At 41.5% G+C, this 27460-nt stretch overlaps 1 protein-coding gene across 1 annotated transcript in view; it reads right to left on the bottom strand.

Annotated features, from left to right (window-relative positions):
• Window positions 1–203: 203 nt before the first annotated feature.
• kcnh5b (potassium voltage-gated channel, subfamily H (eag-related), member 5b) overlaps window positions 204–27460 on the bottom strand; it is an 80818-nt gene continuing 53561 nt past the window's right edge. The window contains exons 9-11 of the mRNA XM_037538328.1: window positions 26237–26489; window positions 21727–21923; window positions 204–3935 (exon numbers count right to left, since the gene is read on the bottom strand). Of these exons, the coding sequence (XP_037394225.1) occupies window positions 2922–3935; window positions 21727–21923; window positions 26237–26489 (1464 nt within the window). The 3' untranslated portion in view covers window positions 204–2921. The remainder of the gene's footprint in view (window positions 3936–21726; window positions 21924–26236; window positions 26490–27460) is intronic.

Here is a 27460-nt window from a genome sequence, read left to right on the forward strand (position 1 = left end):
AAGAAATAATCTCACTGTTTAGTAAATATAATCTTTCTTAGGTGCCTGGAGGAGCTGACTGGTGATTAAAACTTACTATAACGTTGCAGTTTGTTTTATCAGTATTCAAGCCGTGTCTTGCATTAGTGTGCAGGTCTTTCCCAAGCAATATCTAGAAAAAAGCTCCACCCACAAATAACGTAATGCCGCTGTGTCTTCTTCCATAGTTTAATAAGAATACATTCTTTTTTGTGAGCGTATCATGCCACTTTTGCTCAAAACCCTGGTCTATATTGAACAGATTCCGTGTAAATTAGTAAACATCAGTGGTTTTATACTAACGTGCATGCAGTCAACTGCATAATATACAAGCATTTATATATCATTCAAATATTACAGGCAACATCGAGTTTTTTTTATCTTGGCAAGCCAGAACCCAGCTGGACATGCAGCGCAATTATGACAAGAAAAGTCAGAAAATAGTTTGATTTCGATCTCGAAGGTGACGTATGTGCAAAAGGTAACGTGTCTAACAAAGACTCCTTCCAGCAAAGGAATTTGAAGTAAACGCAAAGTTCATTCAAATTAGCCAGTACCAGCTATACGGCTAACTAAGCACTGTTAGAGGCAGCACTGATGTCCGTCGTCGTTCCGCTGCTTCAGAAGCATCTCAGTTCTTGGTGCTAGCAAAGTGACCTCAATCGGCCTGAATTAACATGTCCAACATTTCACATCCAAGTGGTAACAACAAAGCATTTTGATCCCAAAAGCAGTCCCCTGCTTCACAAGACGGGGTTTTGGTTTAGTACTGTTGGTTTAAGACTTCATTCAGTGTCTCTTCGGGACGTCCCGATCCTTTTTCTGCAGACATGCCAAGCAACCACTTTGAAACGCTACAGCAAAGCCAAAAAGTGTTGTGTATGTGCATAGTATTAGAGAACTGAACGTAGGGATGCACCGATGTGGGAATTCAGCGCTGATGTTTTCACATATTTGTCGAGGCTGATGCCAAACTGTATTCAGAAACAGTCAAAACTGGGAGCTGGATTAGTAAAACAGAGAAATGTAACATTTACAGGGTTAGAAATGTGGTAAAATCAACAAAGCCACTGTCGAGCCTTTCTACTCTTCCATAGTGCAATAAATGTAATCAATTATTTAATTCTTTTAAAGAACTAAATGCCAATATCAATATGATTCCAACATGATTATGCATCCCTGTTTTTTTTGCTTTTTTAATTCCTTTCTTGACCTTTTTCAGTCTAGATACACTATTTTTGTGTCTTAATGTGCAAAGTAGCCTACTTTTTTATTTCCCCCAGATTTTCTCCCCAATTTAGTCATTTCCAATTCGCGGGACAGCCAAACGCTCTCGGAGGAAAGCGTCAACCGCCAGATCTGTTACGTCAGACGCCTGCGCTGACTAGTATTGTGTTGAGTGATGGGGGGAAAGGGGGGCCATCCTACCCAGAGAGTGAGGCCAATGGTGCACTCTAGGACTCCTGTTTACCGACGACTGCAGCATCACTAGGGATCGGACTCGCGATCTCCTGATGACACGGCCAACGCTTAGATGGTTGCGCTACTCTGGACCCCTGTAGCCAACTTTGTTTGTCAAACTTTTGAACCCTTTGTTACTTTTACCACTGAGTGTGTAATAGTTGCACCTCAGATGAGGCGTGACTTTTTAATCAGGTTTTAACAAGAGCTGGCAAGTTAAACCCTAAGCCTTTCACTTCATTGTTCACTACATGACTTTTAAAGTCTTCACAGATTATAAAAAGACTGGGCATCTCGCACTATAGGACTGGTTTCTGATTATGTTGGGAGATCACACAATAATCAACTTTTCAGCTAAACAGAACTCAATGAACTCGTCCTCCTGTTACTAGGAGACAAAAATAAACAAACGCAGTGTTTTCGCAGTGCTGCTGTTTTCTCTGCCGTTTGCACTGATGCAGTAAAGAAGCAGCGTGAAGTAAACATGTGAAGAAGCAAACAAGTAAACAAGTTTAAGTGAGACTCAGATTTTAAAAATGTGATCAGTGTGGTATGTTTTAAAATATTAAATGTGCAAAAAGGTGATCGTGCCTTAAACTCTGCTCTTTAAAAAGCTTCGCTCCACACATGAGAGACTTTTTCGCCATTTCTCTTAGTTTATTTGCTGTATTTTCTTCTTTCGTCTCTCTGTTTTCATTGGCTGTTGCAGGAATTCATTCAGATTGAGTCGTTGGCCAGTTTGCACTAGATTGCACTCAGATACAATCTGGCTGGTCTGAAACGTGATCAGGAGACCAAAAATCTGAGTCTGGCCCAAAAATTTGCAGACTAGAGCTGACCAGACTGAGAATCGGGGCTAAAATCGCAGGGTAAAAGTCGCATTATGTGACCTCAGTTTTAGCATCGCAGGGTCAGATGTGCTAATGAGTACACATCTAGGGACAACTATGCTAAATGGACTTCTAGTCCGTGTTCGTTTAACGTCCAGCCAAAAAAAGCTATGGAACCACTGTCATTACTTAGCAAAACATTTTTCTGTTATCTTTTTTTTTTTTACAGAAGAGGATACTGAAGGCAGGAGGGCAGCGCAGGGCAGACCATAGTGAACAAATGTCAACATAAAAGCAAAGCCATACGCCAGATCTTTTAGGCAATTTAAGAAATTCCAGCTAGTGTTTATGGTCTGAAAAAGGAGCGTGTGGTCACTCTACACACTGCAGATATTTACAACATATTTTCAACTTTGGAAAATGTGCCTAACTGCTGTAGGTTGCAGAGTAGGACTGTTTCCATCACCTCTATGTCAGTGGCATAAATAGAGGTCAATGGACTTAAGACAGGATCAGAATTTGATCTGGCTTAATATAGCAGATACCATCTCATTAAAATAAGCCTGGACTGATTCAGGTATCTTTATCATATTGGGACATCCCTAGTGTCCCTCAGACTGACCCATCCTCCTTGTCTGAGTCAGGGCTACCAGGTGTGGAGACAGTAAAAATGTCTTGCGCTTTGAGCTTGTCTCTGTATGTTCTGGGGGTGGACGTCCGGACTGGTGGGTCACTCTTTCCGGACAGCAGTCTGAGAATCTGTCCCACCTGTTCCTCCAAAACAGCCATCCTCCCACTGAGGGCCTGGATCTCTCCCCGCAGTTCCACCCTGGCCTCCTGCAATGTTGCTTGGAACGAAAGCTCTTGTCCTAGCCCTTCTCCTCCGGACACGGGACTCTGCACTTCTCCCATGTGGTCCAGTCTCTGATCACTGTGGGTCAACCCGCTGTCCCATGAGTCCATTTTGCGGAGGGAGTTCTTTCTAGAACCGCTGACCTCAATGACACCTTCTATCTGGACTTTGACCTCTGGAGAGAGGCGCTCCATGGACACTGCTTTGATGACATTGTTCCGTCCTTCTTTTCCACCGTCCTCCGGTGGTGACCCTGGTGGGGCCATGTTGTTTTTCAGCCTCATCCAGCCACGGGCTGTCCCTGCCGGTTTGGCCCGGGCAGCGTTGCTCACCTTTAAGCGGGTTGTGCTTGGGGTCTGGTCACCAGAAGGCTTAAGATCCATGATGTCACGGTTGTTCTGCTTGATCGGGTCACCAGGTTTGGAGAAGGACAAAGAGTTCTGGATGGGAGTGATCTGGGATATAGTGACTACGCCACTACAGCAACCAGTGCTAGCCGCTCCATTCTGGACCGCATGGAGCGTGTTCTGGGTAATGGCTGTGTGCGGTTGCTGTAGCTGCGTGTGTTGGAGGTGTGTGTGAAGATGCTGCTGGTTCTTCTCAAGGTCATGTTGTACTGATGCCTCTTGGTTGCGAAGCTCTTTTTGCTGCTTGAACTTCTGAAAGAGTTTTCTGACCGGGTGGTCCACAGGGATGGTGAGCGGGACCTCGTTCTTTGCGCGCTGACGTTCCTCTTCCTCCTTCTTGACGTCACTGATCTTACGGAAGATTATCTACAAAAGCAAGAGAGGAGAAGATAAACATTTATGCAAGAGGCAGAGACATGCATAGTGTCGCTGTGGTAAGAAAATCTTTGAAATTGTAACAGTAGGTAAAGGAAAGCTTCTATGTACAGTGCGGGTGCAATTTTCTTATGACGGCAACAATATATTCCCCTAAAACATACATACAGGGTACCAGAGATGTTCATAAGTCCTAGCTGAGTCTCAAGTCTCTGGGTTGCAAGAGCAAGTCAAGTCTCAAGCCTTTAATAGAGAGTTTTAGTTTTGTCACATTTAATAGTTGTTTTCACTGCATTGAACAAAGTAAAACCAGTACTAAAACCCTGTCTGGTTCAACAGCTTCACCTAACACTTTCATTATAGAGCGACTCTCGGACTGAAGGACAGAGCTCTGCACAGTGAATGTGGTGTTTAAAGGAGAGATGCGAAATGACTTGGTGAGTCTGTGGTTTGCATAGCAAGTAAGCTGGCTAGGCTGAATTTAATGAGCCTCAAGTGTCATATGAGTCATGCTGCAAGTCAGTTACTTAAGTCCAAAGTGAGTTGTGAGTCAGTTACTGGTGAGTACAAGTTGATTCATGAGTTAATTTCTGGTGAGTACGAGTTGAGTTGCGAGTTAATTACTGGTGAGTATGAGTTGAGTTGCGAGTTATTACTGGTGAGTACGAGTTGATTCGTGAGTTAATTACTGGTGAGTACGAGTTGAGTTGCGAGTTAATTACTGGTGAGTACGAGTTGATTCGTGAGTTAATTACTGGTGAGTACGAGTTGATTCATGAGTTAATTACTGGTGAGTACGAGTTGAGTTGCGAGTTAATTACTGGTGAGTACGAGTTGATTCGTGAGTTAATTACTGGTGAGTACGAGTTGATTCGTGAGTTAATTACTGGTGAGTACGAGTTGATTCGTGAGTTAATTACTGGTGAGTAAGAGTTGAGTTGCGAGTTAATTACTGGTGAGTACGAGTTGATTCGTGAGTTAATTACTGGTGAGTACGAGTTGATTCGTGAGTTAATTACTGGTGAGTACGAGTTGATTCGTGAGTTAATTACTGGTGAGTACGAGTTGATTCGTGAGTTAATTACTGGTGAGTACGAGTTGTTTCGTGAGTTAATTACTGGTGAGTATGAATTGAGTTGCGAGTTAATTTCTGGTGAGTACGAGTTGATTCGTGAGTTAATTACTGGTGAGTACGAGTTGATTCGTGAGTTAATTACTGGTGAGTAAGAGTTGAGTTGCGAGTTAATTACTGGTGAGTACGAGTTGATTCGTGAGTTAATTACTGGTGAGTACGAGTTGATTCGTGAGTTAATTACTGGTGAGTACGAGTTGATTCGTGAGTTAATTACTGGTGAGTACGAGTTGATTCGTGAGTTAATTACTGGTGAGTATGAATTGAGTTGCGAGTTAATTTCTGGTGAGTACGAGTTGATTCGTGAGTTAATTACTGGTGAGTATGAATTGAGTTGCGAGTTAATTTCTGGTGAGTACGAGTTGATTCGTGAGTTAATTACTGGTGAGTACGAGTTGAGTCGCGAGTTAGTCACTGGTGAGTACGAGTTGAGTTGCGAGTTAATTACTGGTGAGTACAAGTTGATTCGTGAGTTAATTACTGGTGAGTACGAGTTGATTCGTGAGTTAATTACTGGTGAGTACGAGTTGTTTCGTGAGTTAATTACTGGTGAGTATGAATTGAGTTGCGAGTTAATTTCTGGTGAGTACGAGTTGATTCGTGAGTTAATTACTGGTGAGTACGAGTTGATTCGTGAGTTAATTACTGGTGAGTAAGAGTTGAGTTGCGAGTTAATTACTGGTGAGTACGAGTTGATTCGTGAGTTAATTACTGGTGAGTACGAGTTGATTCGTGAGTTAATTACTGGTGAGTACGAGTTGAGTTGCGAGTTAATTACTGGTGAGTACAAGTTGATTCGTGAGTTAATTACTGGTGAGTACGAGTTGTTTCGTGAGTTAATTACTGGTGAGTATGAATTGAGTTGCGAGTTAATTTCTGGTGAGTACGAGTTGATTCGTGAGTTAATTACTGGTGAGTACGAGTTGAGTCGTGAGTTAATTACTGGTGAGTAAGATTTGAGTTGCGAGTTAATTACTGGTGAGTACGAGTTGATTCGTGAGTTAATTACTGGTGAGTACGAGTTGATTCGTGAGTTAATTACTGGTGAGTACGAGTTGAGTTGCGAGTTAATTACTGGTGAGTACAAGTTGATTCGTGAGTTAATTACTGGTGAGTACGAGTTGATTCGTGAGTTAATTACTGGTGAGTACGAGTTGTTTCGTGAGTTAATTACTGGTGAGTATGAATTGAGTTGCGAGTTAATTTCTGGTGAGTACGAGTTGATTCGTGAGTTAATTACTGGTGAGTACGAGTTGAGTCGCGAGTTAGTTACTGGTGAGTACGAGTTGAGTCGCGAGTTAATTACTGGTGAGTACGAGTTGATTCGTGAGTTAATTACTGGTGAGTACGAGTTGATTCGTGAGTTAATTACTGGTGAGTACGAGTTGTTTCGTGAGTTAATTACTGGTGAGTATGAATTGAGTTGCGAGTTAATTTCTGGTGAGTACGAGTTGATTCGTGAGTTAATTACTGGTGAGTACGAGTTGAGTCGCGAGTTAGTTACTGGTGAGTACGAGTTGAGTCGCGAGTTAATTACTGGTGAGTACGAGTTGATTCGTGAGTTAATTACTGGTGAGTACGAGTTGAGTCGCGAGTTAGTTACTGGTGAGTACGAGTTGAGTCGCGAGTTAGTTACTGGTGAGTACGAGTTGAGTCGCGAGTTAGTTACTACCACATCCAAGTTGAGTTACTCAGTTACAGGTGAGTAGTCAGTGACACTGTGTGTGTGTGTGTGTGTGTGTGTGAGACACTTAAAGATGGAGTTCAGTGAAAGACTGAACCTAAATCTAGGCGTTGTAGTGGCACCGTGAATAAACCACACTTGGCGTTGATGCTACTTTTATGCTGTTTGGAAGTAGAAGCGCTGTGTATTTTTAATGTATATCCCATGTCTGTCCAGCTCAGTCAACGCAGCTGTGTTCTGAGACCAGTCCTTTCTCTGCGGGGTCTGCTTTTGGAGACTTTGTTTTAAATTATAAATTCATTTTCTTCTGCCTCACTATGTCTTGTCCTCCTTTCTGCCTCTCACACAGCCTGCTCACCCCCACCCCCCCCAGGAGCACTCCTCAGGCTCGTTGGAGAGTAATTAGTGCCTGGATGGGAGGGAGGGGTCCAACAAATTATTCCACTTTTAAATATTAATGACGGCCTTTAGCTTCATCACATACGCTTCTGAGATGATGAACGCCTCACACAGTCCACAGGAAAAGAGAAGATGGTGCCCACAGAGGAGCACATGATCATAAGAGTGCTCATAATTTCTGCCTTGGTCTCACAAAACAGGCAACATGTCCAGTGGTCACCTCATCCTTGTCTTCATCTGGCAATCAAAGGCAAAATTTAGGCCTTCAAAGTCCATCAACCAAACGAACACACAGACCAATAAGCACAAACATGTAGTTGGTGTGTCACCTGTGTTTGACTGTTGAAAGACTCTAGAGCAGGGATGTCCAAACTTTTTGTCCTGGTGATTTATAACATTAAACGACAGCTGGTAACTAAAACACTTCAAAAGCATAAACATAAAAAGAAAATAAGAACTGAATTGTGGTTGAACTCGCGATGTGGCTTAGATGATGAGTGAGTGAGAGATGGATTTGAATACCTGCTCCCCCAAAACAAAAGGTTTGTGCACCCTTGGCTTAGATAGTTGTACACCTCCAGTGCTTTTTACACACACACACACACACACACACACACACACACACACACAAAAGGAAAAAAAACTACTTTTAATGTAAGTCAATGGAACCGGAATTTTTTCCAGTTCACTTTGGGCCGTTTCTTTTGGTCCATTCTTCATGAAATTTGCACACAGTGTAAAAGACACAGTATTTTCAAATTATGCCAAAAATGACCAAATGCAGATATGAGGTGGTTTTTGTTTGTTTTTTTTTCCGACAGCCCCAAAATACATTTTTGACCACATTTATACAGGAATCATGAGAACATCACAGGCACTAAAATGCTGTAATGCTAGATTGCATATAGGTGAGACTTCAGTCTCAGCCTGCATGCTTCTTTCTTCTGTTCTCTATTTTTGTCCCAGAACTTGACAGAAAACTAAATAAAGCTCAAATGCAGTTGCAGTCGTCCCACACGCTGCCTGCATTCATCTTTCTTCTCCCGCAGCCAGACAGCAGGACGCATCTAGAATATTCCCCACCACGTCTGTGCAGGTACTCTTTATTCTTCTGTTTGACTTTATCTGAACGCTGCTGTGCTTCACCTAAACCACTGCTAACCTTAACCTCAGCTACCAAAACATCAGCTTTGAACTCTTTCTATAAAAGCCAGTGCTGGACAGTAACTGAGTAACTCAGTAAATGTAATTAGTTTCTGTACTTTAGTATTTTTGGTGTATCTGTACTGAAGTTTCTCCGTTCTGGGCGACTTTCTCCTTTCACTTCACTACATTTCAGAGTCTAATATCCGACTTTTTCCTCCTACATTTTGAGAAATCTGTCGTTCCTTTTGGTTTCTGTGTGTATAAAAACGTAACATGTCAAAACGAAAGAAGCGCAAAGCCAGAGCACCAATCAGGGCCCAGCGGTCACTTTGTTTAGAGCTGGTTTTGACCTGTTGGTCATACCGACCCAGTGCAGCACGCGGTTCAACGTCAGCGCAGCAGCGTAAAACTTTGGGAGAGTCTGTTCAACATAAATGATGAACTAACCTAACTTTGTGTAAATAGAGCTCAATATAGAAATATGTCCACATATGCAGTCGAGACTGACGCGGCTTTTTTCTGAATTTCTACAAACACCATTTCATTTTATAGTAAATGAGTTTGGGCTGGTTTATGTTTATGAACAGACGCCTACAGATCAACATAGTAAAGGAGCTCATCTGTGATCCTGAGTTTAAAGCCAGTTTTTATTCAACTTAAACTTGGAACTAAGTTGTAAATAAATCTGAAACTGAAACTTTGCTTGTGTGTAAAAAGTGATTTCAGAGCCACTCGGTTCTCCCTGATGGAAACTGTTTACCTTCAGTGTTTTGTGCTTCTGATCATTTTAATAGACGTCAGCGTCACTAATTAATGACGTTCTATTAAAAGACTGGTTTACCAAGAGAGACGCTGGAGGACTTTCACCTGAAATGAGTTCATGAAGCCAGTCTGGTTATAAAAATGATAACAGGACATCAGAGCCAGAATTACTCTTTTAGTACTTTTACTTTATACTTAAGTACATTTGAAGGTAAATACTTTAGTACTTTTACTCAAGTGGAGGTCTAAAGGGAGGAACTTCTACTTTTACTGGAGTAATACTTTACCTTGGGTGTCTCTACTTTAACTCAACTACATGGTTTGTGTTCTTCATCCATCATCTCACAACCAAATTCCGGGATAATACAGGAGAATCCTGTATGGGTGGGAACCTCAGTGGGACTCTAGATGAATAGTAAGAGCTTGTGGGTAGTCATAATAAATTACCAGTGACATATCCATCAGCTAAAGGCTCTGCGGAAGATGCGTTTATTTCCTAATAGTGTGTAGTAATGAATACTCATTATAACCACACATCAAGCCCCCTCGGGCTGCTCTCGAGTGATTAATGGCTTATTTATGGCTAAAATTAAATCTGCAAGTGTTTTTAGGGTTTGTTATGAATGCAGTGAATTTGATTAAACTTTCTCTCAAGAGAGATGCATTGTGGGTGTATTCTGTACTAATAGCCGAGGTGATCGCTTACACTCTACATTTCTTAAATGATATTGTTTTATCCTCCCTACCGGCTGCCCTCTCCAAACTCTTCAGGAAAGTCATTTTATTTGATGTGGAGTCTGTTGGGTGAATAATTTAAAGCTGGTTGCTCAGTAAACATGTTTGGGATCATAAGCCTTTACGGGTTCTCACTGCAGAGTGAAAGAGAAGTGAAGACAGTCAGCTACGTGTGATGATAAAACTGAGATAAAAACACTGGAATTGCTTTCTTTGATGTAATTTAAAGTGGGATGTTTTAAATCAGCATTAACTATGGATACAAAACAGCTACAATAAAACCACAGCTGTAATGTCTAATACTGCTTTTCTCTGAATAATTACTCAAGTAATAAATGAATTCAGTCTATCAGTGGTTATACATGACTAGGGTACCATTTAGTAAAAATAAATAAATAAAAATACACACACACACACACACACACACACACACACACACACACACACACACACACACACCAATCAGGCGTTGTGACCACCTCCTTGTTTCTACACTCATTGTCCAGTTTATCAGCTCCACTTACTGTATAGCTGCACTTTGTAGTTCTACAGTTACAGACTGTAGTCCATCTGTTTCTCTGATACTCTGTTACCCTGTTCTTCAGTGGTCAGGACCCCCATGGACCCTCACAGAGCAGGTACTATTTGGGTGGTGGGTCATTCTCAGCACTGCAGTAACACTGATGTGGTGGTGGTGGTGTGTTAGTTTGTGCTGTGCTGGTACGAGTGGATCAGACACAGCAGTGCTGCTGGAGTTTTTTTATTTATAATATCAAGTTATTAAACAGTACTGTGTGAAAGTTTTAGTCATCTAAGCCAATTTTTAAAGAATCTACCTCAGCTGTGAGTTTATCAGAATATACATTAGAATAAAGTCGTATTTATAATTCAAATAAACATAAAAACAATAAAAAGTAACAAGAATTTCTTGGGTCCATATTTTTCCTTGACACCTTCACAGCCGCCACAGAGATTCGTTAATATCATCAATTACATCATGAGCTCAATTTACTGAGCACTGATTGGTCAAACCAGGAGCTGCTTTATAACTACATATAATACTGGGCTTCCTCGAGGAGAGGCTTGGAGATGGGTAAACAAACACACTGACGTCCAGAAAATCACTGTTTATTATTCATCAATGTATATATAAATCATTATTAATACTCTATAAATCTTGTTTATTCAAATATTAACACTTTTCTCAGCAAATAAACACAAACTACACAAATAAATAGATTCTGAAAACGTGTCAAAGACTTTCGCACAGTACTGTATATGAAGTAATATATCACTGTTGTCTGAACAAAACCTTGTCTCTCCAAAATCGTAACTTTACAGGAGAAGGAAAAAAGTTTCTTTTAATGTAAGTCAATGGAACCAGAATTTTTCAGTAATTCTGGGCTGTTTCTTTCAGACCCTTCATCATGGAATTTACTATATGATGTAAAGGACAACAAGCATTTCCAAATTATGTCAAAAACTGAAAAACGTAACATAATTTAATGTAATATATCACAGTATATATACAATTTGTGCTGGCAAATATCACTATGGCCATGTCACCTGGACTATTAGACATGTAAGCACACCTACAGAACAAAATCACACTGGCATGAACTGAGACTAATCTACTAATCTGTGTGTGTCACTGGCGTTAGAACGAAACCTAGTATCTCCATTTTTTTCAGTTTTTGGCATAATTTGGCATAACTGTTGTCTTTCATATTGCGTGTAAGTTTCATGATGAATGGGCCAAAATAAACAACTTGAAATGACTTGGGAAGAATTCTGGTTCTGCTGCCTTAGATTAAAAGTAAAGCAGTTACCATTTTGAAGACACAGGGTTTTGTTCCGACAGCAGTGATATGCATAACATATGTAGTATCTACAGCTCCTCTAGGAAAAACAAGATGACTACCTTGGCTTGTTCTTTGACCTGTGTAGGTGGACAGATTTGGTTGTAAAGGATCTGTGCTTAATATACTAAAACTTGACTAAACAGGTTTTTTTGGATCATTGTTCATCTAATGCTACTTTAAAAGTTCATAGGTGAACAGATGTTTAGGGAAGCCTGTCCTGAGACCCCCTGAGTAAAGGCTTAGCCCCCCCCCATTCATGAATCTCTGATGATACCCCTGGTCGGATGAATGAACATTTGACTTTTAGTTATGATGCACTACTGTTACAACACCCTTCACTCACATTGAGCGCTGTGCTATGCCCAAGCCGAGGGCTCAGTGGTGAGCAGTGGGGATTTCTGAACGAGACCCTTTTGTTACTATAAGTGAGAAAGAACAGACAGTGCAGCTTCACCCCACTCAACCCTACGCAGTACAGTGTACCAAAAAAACAACAACAAAATAAAACGATAACCAAACAACAAGCTCAAAATCATCTCCAGGATGAATGACTGACTGAAGCGCTACAATCTGGGCTCAACCTGCCGCAGATGGCGTATCTCGTGTCTTCTGCTACATATTTATGAGATTATTAATGAGAAACTGGAAAAACATGTAAAAATAGCACTCAACAGACCACAATAGACTGTCCGCTATACGTTACTGGCACACTTGGCATGAGAAAGGCACAACTGTATGATTGGCAAGTGTGAGATCTTCTCCATATGTCATTCTCTCCTTCCTGTCCTCATTTCCACTGACCCAATAATTCCTCCCTTCTGTCCATTTGGTAACAGCCCTCATAGAAAGGTTAAAACAGAGGGGCAATTTCTGAAGAGGGCTGCTGGGATTGAGTGGTCATTAACAGGGCAATTAGAGGGATGAAAGTGGACGAGCTGATTGGAAGGGTTGGAGAAAGCACTTATGATAATAAATGCAAAAAAGAGTTTATGAACTCAAAATCACACAACGTGCAAATGTTTATTATATAAAACTCAAATGACTGCAAAAGCTGTATTTTTCCTCACATTAGAAAAACTTCAAGGCACTGCAAGGTACACATTTGGACAAACTTTTTGGCCAACTTAACCACAAATGTTTTAAAAATCCTATCCTATAAAAATCCCAATCACATCAAAACCCCAATCCATATGGATTGACCCATTTCCCCTTAATTTGTTTGAATCCTTATTCAACCAAACAAAAGAAACAACCTTTGGACCAAAAGTGGGTCAAAAATGCATCTTGTGCCTGTTTAACATTGGTTTTGTTCTTTTGTGATACAAAGTGCGTCTTGGCTCTAATGTTCAGTCTTAATTTCATTTCAGCAACATTTTAATTTTATTGGTGTAGAGCTTAAAGACAGCCCTAAAGTGGTTTTAGTCTAATCTCATGGGCAAATTTAGATCTAAGACTCATAGAAATACATGTGGTGTGCCACAGGGTTAAATTCTTGGACCTATTTAGTGTACATTATAGCTAGATCTTGAGTCTATTAGACAGCATGGAATTCATTTTTATTGTTATACTGTATAGATGTAGCTTTATATTCAGCAACAAATGAATGCCGCTTCCATAACATGCATGAAAACTCATTTCAATACTACAAAACTTCAGAAAACAGGAGTGCTTATTTGAATGCTACAATACGAACAACAGTTGAACAATATTGGGGTCCCTGTCACTACTGTGATGATGATGATGATGATGATGATGATGATGATGATGTATTAGTAGTAGTAGCAGCATAAAGTGCAAAGCAACAGATCTTCAAATTGCCGTCTCCTAAGAAAAAAGCCGAGATAATCTAAAAAGTGCTATTTTGGTTGAAAGGATGATGATGCTTAGCATAATGTGCAATATTTGGTCTCATAACACTCTTATTAAAGTAAATCTTATGGAATTTGAATAATAAATTGTGAAAATGTGCAGGACTTGCTGTACTTTTGGCTCTTATTTGTGTGACCCTTCAGTGAAGCACAATTTCAGCAACTTTGGCACATGAGCCTGTTAGCAAGGTTAGCAAGGTAACACAATTATGTAACATTACTGTCCAACACTTTATCCCTCACACACACACACACACACACACACACACACACACACACACACACACACACACACACACACACACACACACACACACACACACGCACACACACACAGTGCTACCGAGCGTCAGATATGTGACTCAGCATCCTCTCAGATTTGTGGTAATTCCTCAAATGTGTCCAGAAGTGTTTGTATGAGTGCTTTTCTAATGATGCTGTGCAGAGCAGCCGGTCCTCCCTGACTGTCTGATGTTCATTAGCAGGAGTCCAGGTGCTCACACACTCCTTGTTACTTGATGGAGCGTCCTGCCTTACTGTTATTCCAACAGTCCACACACATATGGAGCAATGAATGTAATTACCTGCGATCACGGTAGCAGAGTTCAACACATGCATTCACATTTGGGAATAGACAGTAAACAACTTTAATGATATACTGTGCTGTAAAACCCATCGACCATCATAAACCTATTCGAACTGGATTCGTTTTAATGGGGGAAGTAACCCCCAAGTTAGTCCTTACAGTTTGTTTCGACTTTTAATGAGGTTTGGGTTCAGGCTATTTGCAGTAATTTGGGAAATTACACAAATCGGTCCCCAGGCAGATCTCACAAGTTACATTACAGGAGTTCTGATAAACCTAATGAAGGTCGCCCTTCAAATTTTGATGTTTGGTTAAAGTAGAAAAGTAATTTCACTTACAATTTAACCCAAGTTTTCCACAACAACAGCACAAACTAAGGCACTGTGCTCATGTTATTTGTGATAACAGCATGTTTTTTTCACCATAACTGTATCACTCCTATGAGCACTGGTCATTTCATGCTCCAGTTAGCTGTTACTACTGTAGGGTCAGTGTACAGTAAGACACAGGGGAGGTCAGATTCCCCCAAGAGAAGTGCAACTTATTAAAGATCAGGGCAGAACAGCACTTACAGAACATACAGAAGCACTGAACTCGCCAGGGAGGTCACGGCTTGCCAAACACTTCACTCTCATGGTGACCACAAGATTAACCCTCTCCCTGACACGGAACAACACTCCTCTGCAGCAAGCACCCCCAGTCCTCCACCAGGGCTGCATCCTTGCTGCCGAGGCTCTTTCTGTATGCAGCGACTTTGCACAGTATGTGGCATAAAGTCCCAACAGTAGCAATGCTCCTCCAGCCAGCAGACATTTCGTCTCTCCACCATCCACTGGAGCATCAATGCTGGCATGAGTGCTACTCATAAATACCAGGGACCAACCCCTGCTTATGGTGACTGACTTGAGCTGACAATGATCAACTCACAGTTGTTTGATGTGCCTGTCTTGAAATGTGCAAGCATGCCTGGTCACTGTGGGGATATCGGTACACCTGTTCCATGCTTGGTGTCACCATCCTGCTGTGAAACCTCTCAACGCTATCTCCATCATCAGGGTCTTTGGCTGGGCTCTGACTTTCTTGCCATCTGCTCTTGAGTTCATGAAAGCACCATTGCTCACTGGAGTCCACTGGTGTGCACTATCCCACTTCTGACACCAATGTTGCATTATAGAGTAAGACACAGGAGAGGCCATGATTCCACCACAAGAAGTGAGCTTTATTAAACATCAGGCCGGAAAGGTACATACAAAGCACCAGACTCGCAGGGGAGGTCATGAACTGCACACTTCACCAAATCACACTAACTAAACCCACTCCCCGCCAACAACATACGCAACCTCCTCTTCCAGAGACAGTGAACCTTCCATGATCCTCCTAGAGGTCAGAGCGTCTAGAGGACAGTACCAGTCAGTATAGGGTCACTACACTACTTTAGCAGTATGAAGTAATATTTGAGCTGCAGCATATTTGTTAAGATTTCTTAACATAATATAATGCAGCAAAAAACACTGGCTGTGAAATGCTTTCCAGACTGACTGGAACAAAACCCTATTCAGGTTAATCTAGTGAATATAGAAAAAAGCTGAATCTGATACCGCCGCAGTTTTCTGACTCTATATTTAAAGTAATTTTTGGCGGAGGGAATATTTCCAATATCCAGTCTTCTTTGTTCAGTGCTTCTTTGCTTTACTACTTCCTCTATTTTACTCTAGCCTGTCTGGGACAGAAAGGCTGTTACGCTGTTGCGCTCACCTTCTCCCCTCAGACTGTCTGAGTGATACTTTCTTTCTCAGTCAGACTCACAGGGGATTCCTCAGCTTCAGCCAGATGAGATGAAGACCACCGCTTTAAAATGTTTGTCATCATGAGCTTCTAATAGCATTACACGGCGAGAGAGAGAAACAAAGTGACAGGGAGAGAGAGAGGAGACAGAACAGGAGAGAGACAGAGAGTGAGAGTAAGAGAGAAAAGAGAGAGAGAGAGAGAGAGAGAGAGAGAGAGAGAGAGTGTATTGGTGCTGAGAATTTTTTAATTTTATATTAGATACAATGTAAGTGATAAATATTGATTGAGGAAAAGAAAGACATGTTAGAGAGAGAGAGAGAGAGAGAGAGAGAGAGAGAGAGAGAGAGAGAGAGAGAGAGAGAGATGAGGGAAAGGAAAGTGTCCTCACGGCCCACTCGTCTGACATGGTGTCTGGCTTCTGGACATGACACAAACTGTCTCTTTATATCAGCTTCTCCCTCTCTCTCTCCCTCCCTCTCTCTCTCCCTCCCTCTCTCTCCTTCAGCAAGCCTCTCTTGCTCTACAACCAGAAGCTTTACCAACAAAAAACCTTAAAAAGACTTTCAAAGAAACACTGAGAAGTTATATATAACAAGAATATATATATATAAAAGTCTTAAACTCTTCACCTCTTTAGTCTTATTGACTGAGATCCCAAAACCATCAGATGTCCCCAAGTCATGAAGATGACCCTCATGGCTTTCACCAGTGAAGCCACAGCCATCAGAGCAACAATTAGAACTATAATATAACACTCATAACTATTTTGTGGCTAAAATGTCGCTGTGTTTATAAGAAGACTCTAACATTGTTCTCATTTAAAGGACAATCCTGAAAAATGTCTTCATGATATAATCATAGCAATGTAAACAGAGTCACAGTGATTTGGTGTGAAATGGTTCAGATGGCTTTACAGTGGTGGTGATGGGAACCAGGGGTCACCATGACTACAAGACAAATATAGACATTTTATTTACTATCCAAAAACACCAGTGAACCTACATGAGTCTTCAGAGCTTTAAAAGGAATGATGATAGTAAAACAGTGGAAAATCTGAAAAAATAAATTGGGGACTGTTTTGCTTTAGAACACCCTGCATGTGTCCCTCCACCACTTTATCTCAAAGCTGTCATATAGCAGTGAATGTGGAGCTGGTGTAAGGACAATTTCCACAGCTTTTTGGTGATTTATTTATAATTTAGCACATGCAGCAGAAAGGAAACGAGTGTGAGTCTCTACACACACATACACACACACACACACACACACACACACACACACACACACACAAAACTACAAAAATACACAAACATGCATACAAACACAAAATACATACACACAAACACACACAGACAAATGTGCACACACTAACACCCACACACACCCTCACACATCATCAGAAAAATGCACCAAAACATCTCATCGTCCTCACACTTCATCACCAGCACGTCTGAGCCACATCATTTATGTATTAGCTTTGTGTGTGTGTGTGTGTGTGTGTGTGTGTGTGTGTGTGTGTGTGTGTGTGTCTGTGACCCAACAGTCTGCTTCCCCTTCTGCTCCCCTCCTACACTCAAACACAAATACACAGCAAACCTACTGACTCAAAACATACAGACAACACAGCTGCTGTGGTCAACGACAGTCTATAAACAGTGGACAAAGTGTAGATATTTCAAACACAGCCGACTTTAGTGAATTTAATATAATGAATATATAGACAGACCGATTCAGAAACCACACAGGCCAGTCTATTAGAGATTACCTATAGCTCAGCATTGCCGAGACACACGTGATGATTTCAGCATGCAGTGAACTTCAACCACAACAGACTTCCAGCACGTTTCCTGAGAACACAGCTGACCTGCTGTTCACTGCACTGCAAAAAATGCCATCTTGAAGTGAAATGATCTTAAATCTAGTCAATATGCCTAATATTTCCCAGTTTGGTTGTTACAGAATCCCAGGTAGTGGCTAGGGTGTTGCTAGGTCATTGTTATGGGATCCAATTAGGTTGCTAGGGTGTTGCTAGGTGTTTGCACTGGTATCCTAGGTGGTTGATTGGATTTTACTAGGTGGTTACCATGTTTACCTTAGGTGGTTGCTAGGGCGCTGTTAGGTGTTTGCTATGTCATCCCAGGTGGTTGCTAGGATGTTACTGCATGGTTGCTATGGTATTCTCAGTGGTTGCTAGGGTGTTGCTAAGGTGTTTGCTATTGTATTCCAAGTAGTTGCTAGGATGTTACTAGGTGGTGTTCTAGGTAGTTGCTAGGGTGTGGATGGGTGATTGTTATGGTGTCCCAGTTAGTTAATATGTTATCCCAGGTGGTTGCTAGAATTTGCTAGGCAGATACTCTGGTATTTTATATTGATGCTAGAATGTTGCTAAGGTGTTTGCTATGGTATCCCAAGTGGTTTCTAGGATGTTTCTGGGTGGTTGCTATGGTATTCTAGGTAGTTGCTAGGTGATTGCTATGGTGCCCTAGGTGGTTGGTGTTACTAGGTAGTTTCTAGGGTGTTGTTAGATGGATACTAGGTTGTTGATATGGTGTCCCAATTGGTTGGTATGTTATTCCAGGTGGTTGCTAGGATTTTGCTAGGCAGATACTATGGTATCCTATATAGATGCTAGAAATGTTGCTAGTGTTCTAGAAGAAGAAGAAGAAGAAGAAAAAGAAGGCTATACCGTCGGATGACAACGCCTTGCAATGCGCCATCACTAATGCAGTTAGGTGAGGACAAGCTCCCTCCTTTGTGACATCTTCACTCCTGCTCTCCTTTTCTGGAAGCATCTCTCAGCAGACACACCCCAACCCTAAATCTTTTATTGTGCTGCAGAGCACTTACTTAAAAACCCAACACACCATGAGACACGCAGAGAACTCACAGAGAACGCTCCATCTGCAGTAGCTTACTTAATCATTAGCCCACTTAATCCGAGCCCTTACTTTCCATTAGCATGGAGAAGGTCAAAGCAGGAGAAAATGGAGAGTGAATGAACCACAAAGCAGTGGACTGTACATGCACTCACTGACCACGTTTTGAGCTCCAACCCACTTACACACCATTTCTAATAGTCCAGAGACACCATTCTATTGGGTGAATCTGACTACTTTAAGGTGCACAAACTGCTGATCACTGCACACACATAGTTTGTATAATATTTCCACAGAAAAGCATTGATCAATAGAATGGGGATCTGTGGAGCAGCTGCACATCAGCCCGAGGTCACCTTGCCTAATGCTAAGTGTCAGGTACAGTGGTATGAAGCCTTTGGGATACCTTTTGGATCAGCTGGAATTCCTGATCATCACAGGAACTCCTAATTAATGTCCTTGATTTTATTTTATCTAAAAAGCCATTAAATTAATAACAATAACATATCGCTGCCGTTGGAGGAAAAACCTCACATCTCCAAAATGATAACTTTACAGGAGAAGGAAAAAACTTCCTTTATTTTTAATGTAAGTCAATGGAACCAGACGTTTTCCCAAGTCATTTTGGGAACCATTTTTTCTGGTCCATTCTTCTTGAACTTTACACACAATGTAAAGGACAACAGGCATTTTCAAACTATGTCAAAAACTGAAAAATGAAAAAAAAATGGAGATACAAGGTTTTCTTCTGACAGCAGTGATATGCAACATGAAAATGTTACAGATGGATTACAGAAGTGCAGCCTATGTAATTACAGACGTGTATCAACTTCAGGACCAAACCTCCTCCTGGGCCAACTTTGTCTATCAGGCCAAACTTTGGGCAGTTGGGCTGCACCAGCGAGGTGAATGCGCAGTAGATGTGCTTCACTGCTGATGTAAGATTTTGTTTGTGCTAAAATGGTTTTCGGTCTGACCAACCGATAAAAGTGTAAATGCAGCCTCCATTTGTCATAGAGAGAAAGAGAGATGGATAGAGAGAGACAGAGAGAGAGAGAGGGAGAGAAAGAACTTGAGAGGTTGCACACTCGTTCACCCTGCGTTGCCCTGCACGCAAAATTCATATCGGACCATTAACCAAGATCCAGAGGCATTTGCTGGTGGTTTGTTGATTTTTAAGTGGGGCTTAAAAGAGAGAAGTTGAGGAATAATGAATGAAAGAAGAAAGGAAAGTGGAGAGAACATAAAAGGGAAAAGAGAAGAATTGAGGAAACCAAGAATGGGGTCAGAATTGTGTTTTTGGACTGACTCATTGGGTTTGGAGGATCCGTCCCTTCCAGCTAAACAGCCTCTGTGACTACTGACCCACATTCTACCCGTAATCCCACTGACGGGTGTGACACCCCTTTATTCTCCAGACTGTGGCCAATAAGATTAGTGCATTGAGGGGATGAGACCCAATCAGATTCCTGCCTGTTGGGGCTGATTTGAATAGGAACTGAAAGTGCTGTAAAGAAGGGAAGCCCTCAGGGCTGCTGAGTTTTTGACTATGTTAAAGTCTTCAGTGGGATTCTGAGGCACAAAGACACCGTTTATCCAATCGGCTTGCAGGGAAAAACACCTCAAATCCCAAATTTACGCTAGCACCAGCACCAAAAGTGCAGTGGGAAATGGACAAAAGTGGACTAGGAGGGTTAAATGAGGCAAACGTTTATATTTGTTTATACGTTTTTTTATATTTATCTTTCTGTAGTGACCAAACGTCTCCAAGACAGGGGCTGAAACTGACCATTTCACATTTTAGCCAGTACACATGCAGTATTTAACAAACTTGTTTGATTGGACCCCAAACTAACTGCAAATCAGATTTTGCTGGAATTTGTTAACTGTCATCACTGCTAACGTAATGGTGTGGTGACTGTGATGGTCCCCCCTGCTGAGCTAGTCCATCTGACATCACAGATTTGAATAAACATTTCCTTTTTCAAAACATTTCCTCACCTTTTGCATGTTTGACACACTAAATGGTCATCTAAAATGTAATATATGACAAGGAGAACATGCAAATATAGTTTTCAAATGATCCTGTGATTTATCGAAGGAAAAACACATCTGCCCCCATAAGCTTAATATTCAGTCGTTCCAACTTTTGCAACAACGACAGCATTTTTCTGACAGAATTCATGGTTCCATCAATCATGGCAAGTCATCCAAGCACTGAAACAGTAAAGCATCACCACACCACCACACTACCACCACCATGTTTCACTGTTGGTATGATGTTCTTATTGGAATGCTGTGTTGGCTTCACAGCGCTCCAGTTTAATTTATCCCGATTATCACCTAAATTGGGTTAACTGGTTGACTGTGTAAACTGAGTAAGGCGGCAATCATTTTTCACACAGGGCCAGATGGTGCCTGATCAATTTTTCTTTCAATAAACAATTATCATTAAAAAACTGTATGTGGTGTATATTCCAGTTTTCTTTATCTCATATTACATTTTGCCTGATTATTTGAAACAAACGTGTGGCAAATATGCAAAAATTACACTAGATGTTGGAACACTGCTGTGAGGATTTGATTGAACATTAGTGAGGTCAAGTACTGATGTTGGGTAGTCAGTTCTGGATCACTCCAAACACATCTCAAAGGTACTGGATGGAGCTCCATTACTCCAGAGACCACAGTTCCTCTGCTCAACAGCCCAATGCTGGGGGGGCTTTAGTCAATACTTTCTATTGGGATTACCCAAACTATGTACAGTAACCTCTATGTTGGTGATGGCTGCACCTTAAAGTAGCTGAATTAAATGAGTAAAAGTGTCTGCATACTTTTGGACACAAACTGTAAATAGTATGGTTTTCTGTGAGTGCTGGAAAGTTTGTCTCTATGAAGCTAAAATGGAAAGTTTTATAAAACATCAGTAAAAAAAAGTTTTTACCCGTTTGCGCAGGTTGCAGGTGAGGATGAGGTTACGCGAGAAGGAGTTGGCAAAGGCCGTGTAGAAGTCCAGCACTTTCAGCAGAGCTTCTCTCCGAATGATGTGGAGATCACAGTAGGTTAGTGCTCTGACGTTAGCGCAGGCATGAGCTAGCGTCGTCTCCTTCCAGAACACATCACCAAAAACGTCCCCTTTACCTGAGAGAGGGAAAGAGAGAGAGTGAGACCCAATGATAAATCAAAGATGAGGGACAGGCGGAAAACAGGTGGAAACAATCAGGGCTGGAGTCGCTAAACAAGGGGGCTGGACTAAGAACCAAAACAGAAAACACGAACACATGGACAGGACTGGGAGGGGCCAATCGTGACGTATGTGTAGATCATAAAACACATTTTCTGTTAATCTGAGGGACTTTTACAAATAAATAAATAAATAAATGGAAAAACCAAAATATACCCTGGAGAATAAGAGGTTCAGGAACAGAGCAGTGCTGTGAACCCTACACTGAAAAATCATTCACAAGCCTCGACTACTTTGACTTTGAAAACTTTGAGAACTTTGAGAGCCGGCGTTTACTCCCGTCGAGTCAGAGAGGCATAAGAATCAATCTCAGCAAAGCTCTGGAACCTCGGAGCAGACAAACCAGATTTCCATGCAAATCCAGAGAGATTCTACTGATTTCATACAGCAAGGATGAACGAGGAAATTAATGTGCCTCAAAGGGGATTTACATTAGCCTGAGACAATAACCACAGAATCGAATTGCCTCAATTTCCTTCATTCATCAACAGCGTGTATTAGAAAATATGAGTCATGAATCATAGATTAGGGATGTTAATCATTAAAAAACTATGATTATTGATGGGCAGTGTGAGAGAGACGGTGCTGTGGAGAGAAGACTGGTAAACCCGGGACTGACAGTACTGAGAATGAGAAAGACATGTTCTCTTTCAGGTAGTCTATCTGAGGTAGGCCTAGAGGTTCGAAGTAACAAAGATCAATGACATTACAACCTCCTTCCGTCTACCCTGTCAAGTCTCTGGCGCCCATCAACCTGGCCAGTGATCCGAAATAGCCCTCCTGTCTCTACTTCTACGCAACAGGGAATGGATGTGATACAAGCTTCCGAAGCCCCCATGGTGTACCCATCTAAAAAAGCCTTTTCTTACATTTTTCTGAATTACTTCACTCATAGCTCATTGGAATAAGTGTGGAAAGTATTGTGATTGTAGAAGAGGAGATATTTTATTATCATCTCAATTTGATGACAAGATATTATTATATATGCAGGAATGCTTTAAAGAAAATTGGCAAAAATCTTTGCGTGTAAACACAGCCAGTGTGAGCCTTGATGATAGAGAGGACAACAGGTGGCTAACATAAGTAGGAAACAGCGTCTAGCTACACTCCAGATTACGGTATAACAAACCAACATAAGCACTGTTAAGTTTGTCCTGGGACTCAGCAGGAGAACGGTCACTTTATGTGAGGGAGATGAATACCAGGGAGCTGACCTAGATCTGATATAACCTGCACCAAATTCAGACCCAGCCAACTCAAAGGGAGTTGAAGAAAACAGCAGCAAAAACAGAAAAAGCCAAAGGCTCACTGCTGGTTCACGTTCACTGCTGGTTCAATGTAAAAACATCAGAAAAACTAAAGATAATCGTCATAAGAACATCATGAAAATGAGTAGACAGGGGCTTCGTTTTGGTCATGTGTGGCTTTGAAACGTCATACGGCCCTTTAAAAAGACTATTTGAGTATCAACCACACAAAAAAAAACTGAGCTGATCGTTTAAATTTCTGATTACATTTTTGCCATTGTTCTGTAAAGTCTGCCCAATTTTGCAACAGTTGCTATGGAAGAGTGCGTTTGTGGGCGGGGCTCAGCTACACCAGCTCCTCTAAAAGAGTCCAGCTCTCCACTGTGCTAATCAACCGCATCTTTTCAAGCCTCTGCAGTCAATTGCCAAAAGTTAATCTCTTAGAGTTGCTCAGAAATTGGCGGGCAGGCTGTGCACCGGCTGGAACCTGGCGAGCGGAGATGAGGCACAATTGAAGGCGGCCTCAAAAGGACTGAGACAAACGGACAGATTTTTCTCCATTCCAGCACCCGCAGCGTGGCTCCCTGCAGAGCTGTTCTGCTGCTTTCCATCTCGCCATCACCTCCACAGGAGCTAGCCTCCATCTGCCCCCCCCGCCCCGGCCCACCGGCTCCTGCAGGAACTGATTAATGCTCCGTATGACTCTGTCACCATGACGACTCATATGCCATTTACAGTATGGATTTCAGTGACGCCTATGATTGGAAGTGTGGTGGTTTTTAATGGAAATGGAATCAAAGTAATATTAATAGGAGAACATTTAAAAAGTGTGTTGAATAGCTTAAAACAGTATTTGTCATCTTAAGGCTTTCATTTTTACGGATAATAGTGTGTCAGTGTCAGAGCCTACATAAGAAAGTCTATTAGAGATTAATTAAAGGGGAATTCCATCTACTTTTCTAAATTTCTGCATAATAAAATGGTTAAGATGTGAAGTAATCCAGAGTGGTTTGATGTGAAATCAAGCCAGACTTGTTCACAATGGTGGTGATAGGAACCAGACGTCCACCTCTAAAAGCTCCCTCACAGACAGGGAATTCACTGCCTGATGCCTGAGACAGTGAGTGCGTTTACATGCACTTAATAATCTGATCACGGCAGAAAACCTGATATCTGACAGTAATCAGATAATGGGGAAACTCTGGGTCTACATGAGTCAGACAGTAATCAGATGATGGGGAAACTCTGGGTCTACATGAGTCAGACAGTAATCAGATGATGGGGAAACTCCGGGTCTATATGAGTCAGACAGTAATCAGATGATGGGGAAACTCTGGGTCTACATGAGTCAGACAGTAATCAGATGATGGAGAAACTCTGGGTCTACATGAGTCAGACAGTAATCAGATGATGGGGAAACTCTGGGTCTATATGAGTCAGACAGTAATCAGATGATGGGGAAACTCTGGGTCTACATGAGTCAGACAGTAATCAGATGATGGAGAAACTCTGGGTCTACATGAGTCAGACAGTAATCAGATGATGGGGAAACTCTGGGTCTACATGAGTCAGACAGTAATCAGATAATGGGAAACTCCAGGTCTACATGAGTCAGACAGTAATCAGATGATGGGGAAACTCCAGGTCTACATGAGTCAGACAGTAATCAGATGATGGGGAAACTCTGGGTCTACATGTGTCAGACAGTAATCAGATGATGGGGAAACTCTGGGTCTACATGAGTCAGACAGTAATCAGATGATGGGGAAACTCTGGGTCTACATGAGTCAGACAGTAATCAGATGATGGGGAAACTCCAGGTCTACATGAGTCAGACAGTAATCAGATGATGGGGAAACTCTGGATCTACATGAGTCAGACAGTAATCAGATGATGGGGAAACTCTGGGTCTACATGAGTCAGACAGTAATCAGATGATGGGGAAACTCTGGGTCTACATGAGTCAGACAGTAATCAGATAATGGGGAAACTCCAGGTCTACATGAGTCAGACAGTAATCAGATGATGGGGAAACTCTGGGTCTACATGAGTCAGACAGTAATCAGATGATGGGGAAACTCTGGGTCTACATGAGTCAGACAGTAATCAGATGATGGGGAAACTCTGGATCTTCATGAGTCAGACAGTAATCAGATTTCTGCTTTTCAACCAGCCAATAAACTCACAGAAGAAGACGTGACGTAAACTTTACCTGAAAATATGAACATACATCATCTAGACGATGAAGAATATTTCAACCTTTCATTTTGCCAAGCATGTGTTTGATTTCAGTATCAGTCCAAAAGTGTTTCGCTGTGACTCGAGGTGATGCTGCTTGCTTATTTCCAGCGCTGCCATCTGTTTTTGCACATGCACAGACTTGAGACATGCTAAAGAAATCAGAGTAAGAGTTCAAGGCACTGAGAAATCTGATTACCGAGCTAAAATCCAGCTGTCTTTCTAAATCAGATTTCTAGACCTTGCTCTGATCTTTCTGATCCTTCTTTCTTGTAATAATTCTTTCTTGGTGGACAGATAAATGCAGTGCACTGTGAGGCAGAATAGGCCACAAAGGAAGCTTATTTTTTCAGATTTATCATTTATTTTACCATCTTCAATACTAAATATAAAACTCAGAAGACGTGTAGGTTCCCTGGTGGTTTTGGATAGTAAATAAAACGCCTATATTTGTGTTGTAGTTTCAATGTAAAAACTAAAGATTCAGACATATCTTGGAGTAAGGCTGGAAATGCATACACTTCTTTTGCAGAACTGTTCCTTTATCCTGTGACTTATCCTGTGATTTATCCTGAGATTTATCCTGTGATTTATCCTGAGATTTATCCTGTGATTTATCCTGTGATTTATCCTGTGATTTACCTTGTGCACCTTCATTGTTGTTTTCATGTTTGTGCATTTTTTCATTATTTGCTTTTTAATTCAGCATCTGGTTCCAGACTCACCGAGTATGGCAATGACTTCATCATCCTGGATGACCTCTAGTGACCCTGACACCACGAAGCAGAGAGTGTCCACGCTCTCCCCGGCATGGAATATGAGGTCACCAGGCGCCGAGTGGATGGTTTGAAACTCCACAGCTAAAGAGCGCAGGCAGCCGTCGCTGGCCAGCCTGAACGCGGGATGCTCGTTGAACACCTTCCTGTTCAGGTGAACGCAGATGTCCGCACGCATGTCCTTGGGACAGATAGACAGAACCTGTGGACAGCAGGATGAATGTCATTTATAAGGTTACAGGGGGTTCCAAGCCAGAGGCTAAGACCACCTTAACGCTTAATGAAATACTTGTTGCATAATAAATGACACTAATATTCGATTTGCATTCTAGACAGCCAGGTTTGAGTCTGCACTTCTGACTGCTGTGATATCAACACAGTGACGAAATGTAATAAAATATCTCCTCTTCTACGCACAAAACCAACTGTGACATGGACAAAAAGTTCAGAATCTGCACCTTCCACAAAGTTTCTCCATTTTAATGAGCGATAAGTGAGAAATAATTCATGTATGATTACAGTATGCTTTTATCATCAACAACAACGACGACGACTACACTCAAACAAATATTTAAGCCCAAAAGTTAAAACCTATGTATTTTAATTACATGTACATTTTCAATTTAAATGCATGAATCCAATTTTTAAAAATTGGTATTATAGTTTGTTTCTCCATCATGTTCAATAAACCTGAATGAATTAAGTAACATTTAAATTAGAAGTGCTTGCAGGATTTATGGCCATTCTTTTACAACATTCATGGATTTCTAAAGAGTTAATATTACCTTCTGTATTCAGAGCACAGGAACGGTGTAAACGTATTAAATGACATGAACACTTACTGTCGTCCAAACTGAATTAGACAGTATTTGAGTCACATTACAGGAAACACGTAAACTTTAAAGTCTAATGTGAAAGAAATAAACAGAACTTTACGGATTTCAGCTCAAATTCCCTGCTTTAGAATTTCTATCCACTCGTAACTGAACTGGTCTGTCTGTCTGCCCTGCGATGGACTGGCGACCTGTCCAGGGTGTACCCTGCCTTCCGCCCGATGACCGCTGGGATAGGCTCCAGCAACCCCCCCTTGAATATTAATGGAATACAACTTTACATACAGCTTCACAATAAATCCCTGCCATGACCCGTTACCATGACAACAAAATTTCTCTC

Source organism: Pygocentrus nattereri, chromosome 5 (assembly GCF_015220715.1).
Source record: "Pygocentrus nattereri isolate fPygNat1 chromosome 5, fPygNat1.pri, whole genome shotgun sequence".
NCBI lineage: Eukaryota > Metazoa > Chordata > Actinopteri > Characiformes > Serrasalmidae > Pygocentrus > Pygocentrus nattereri.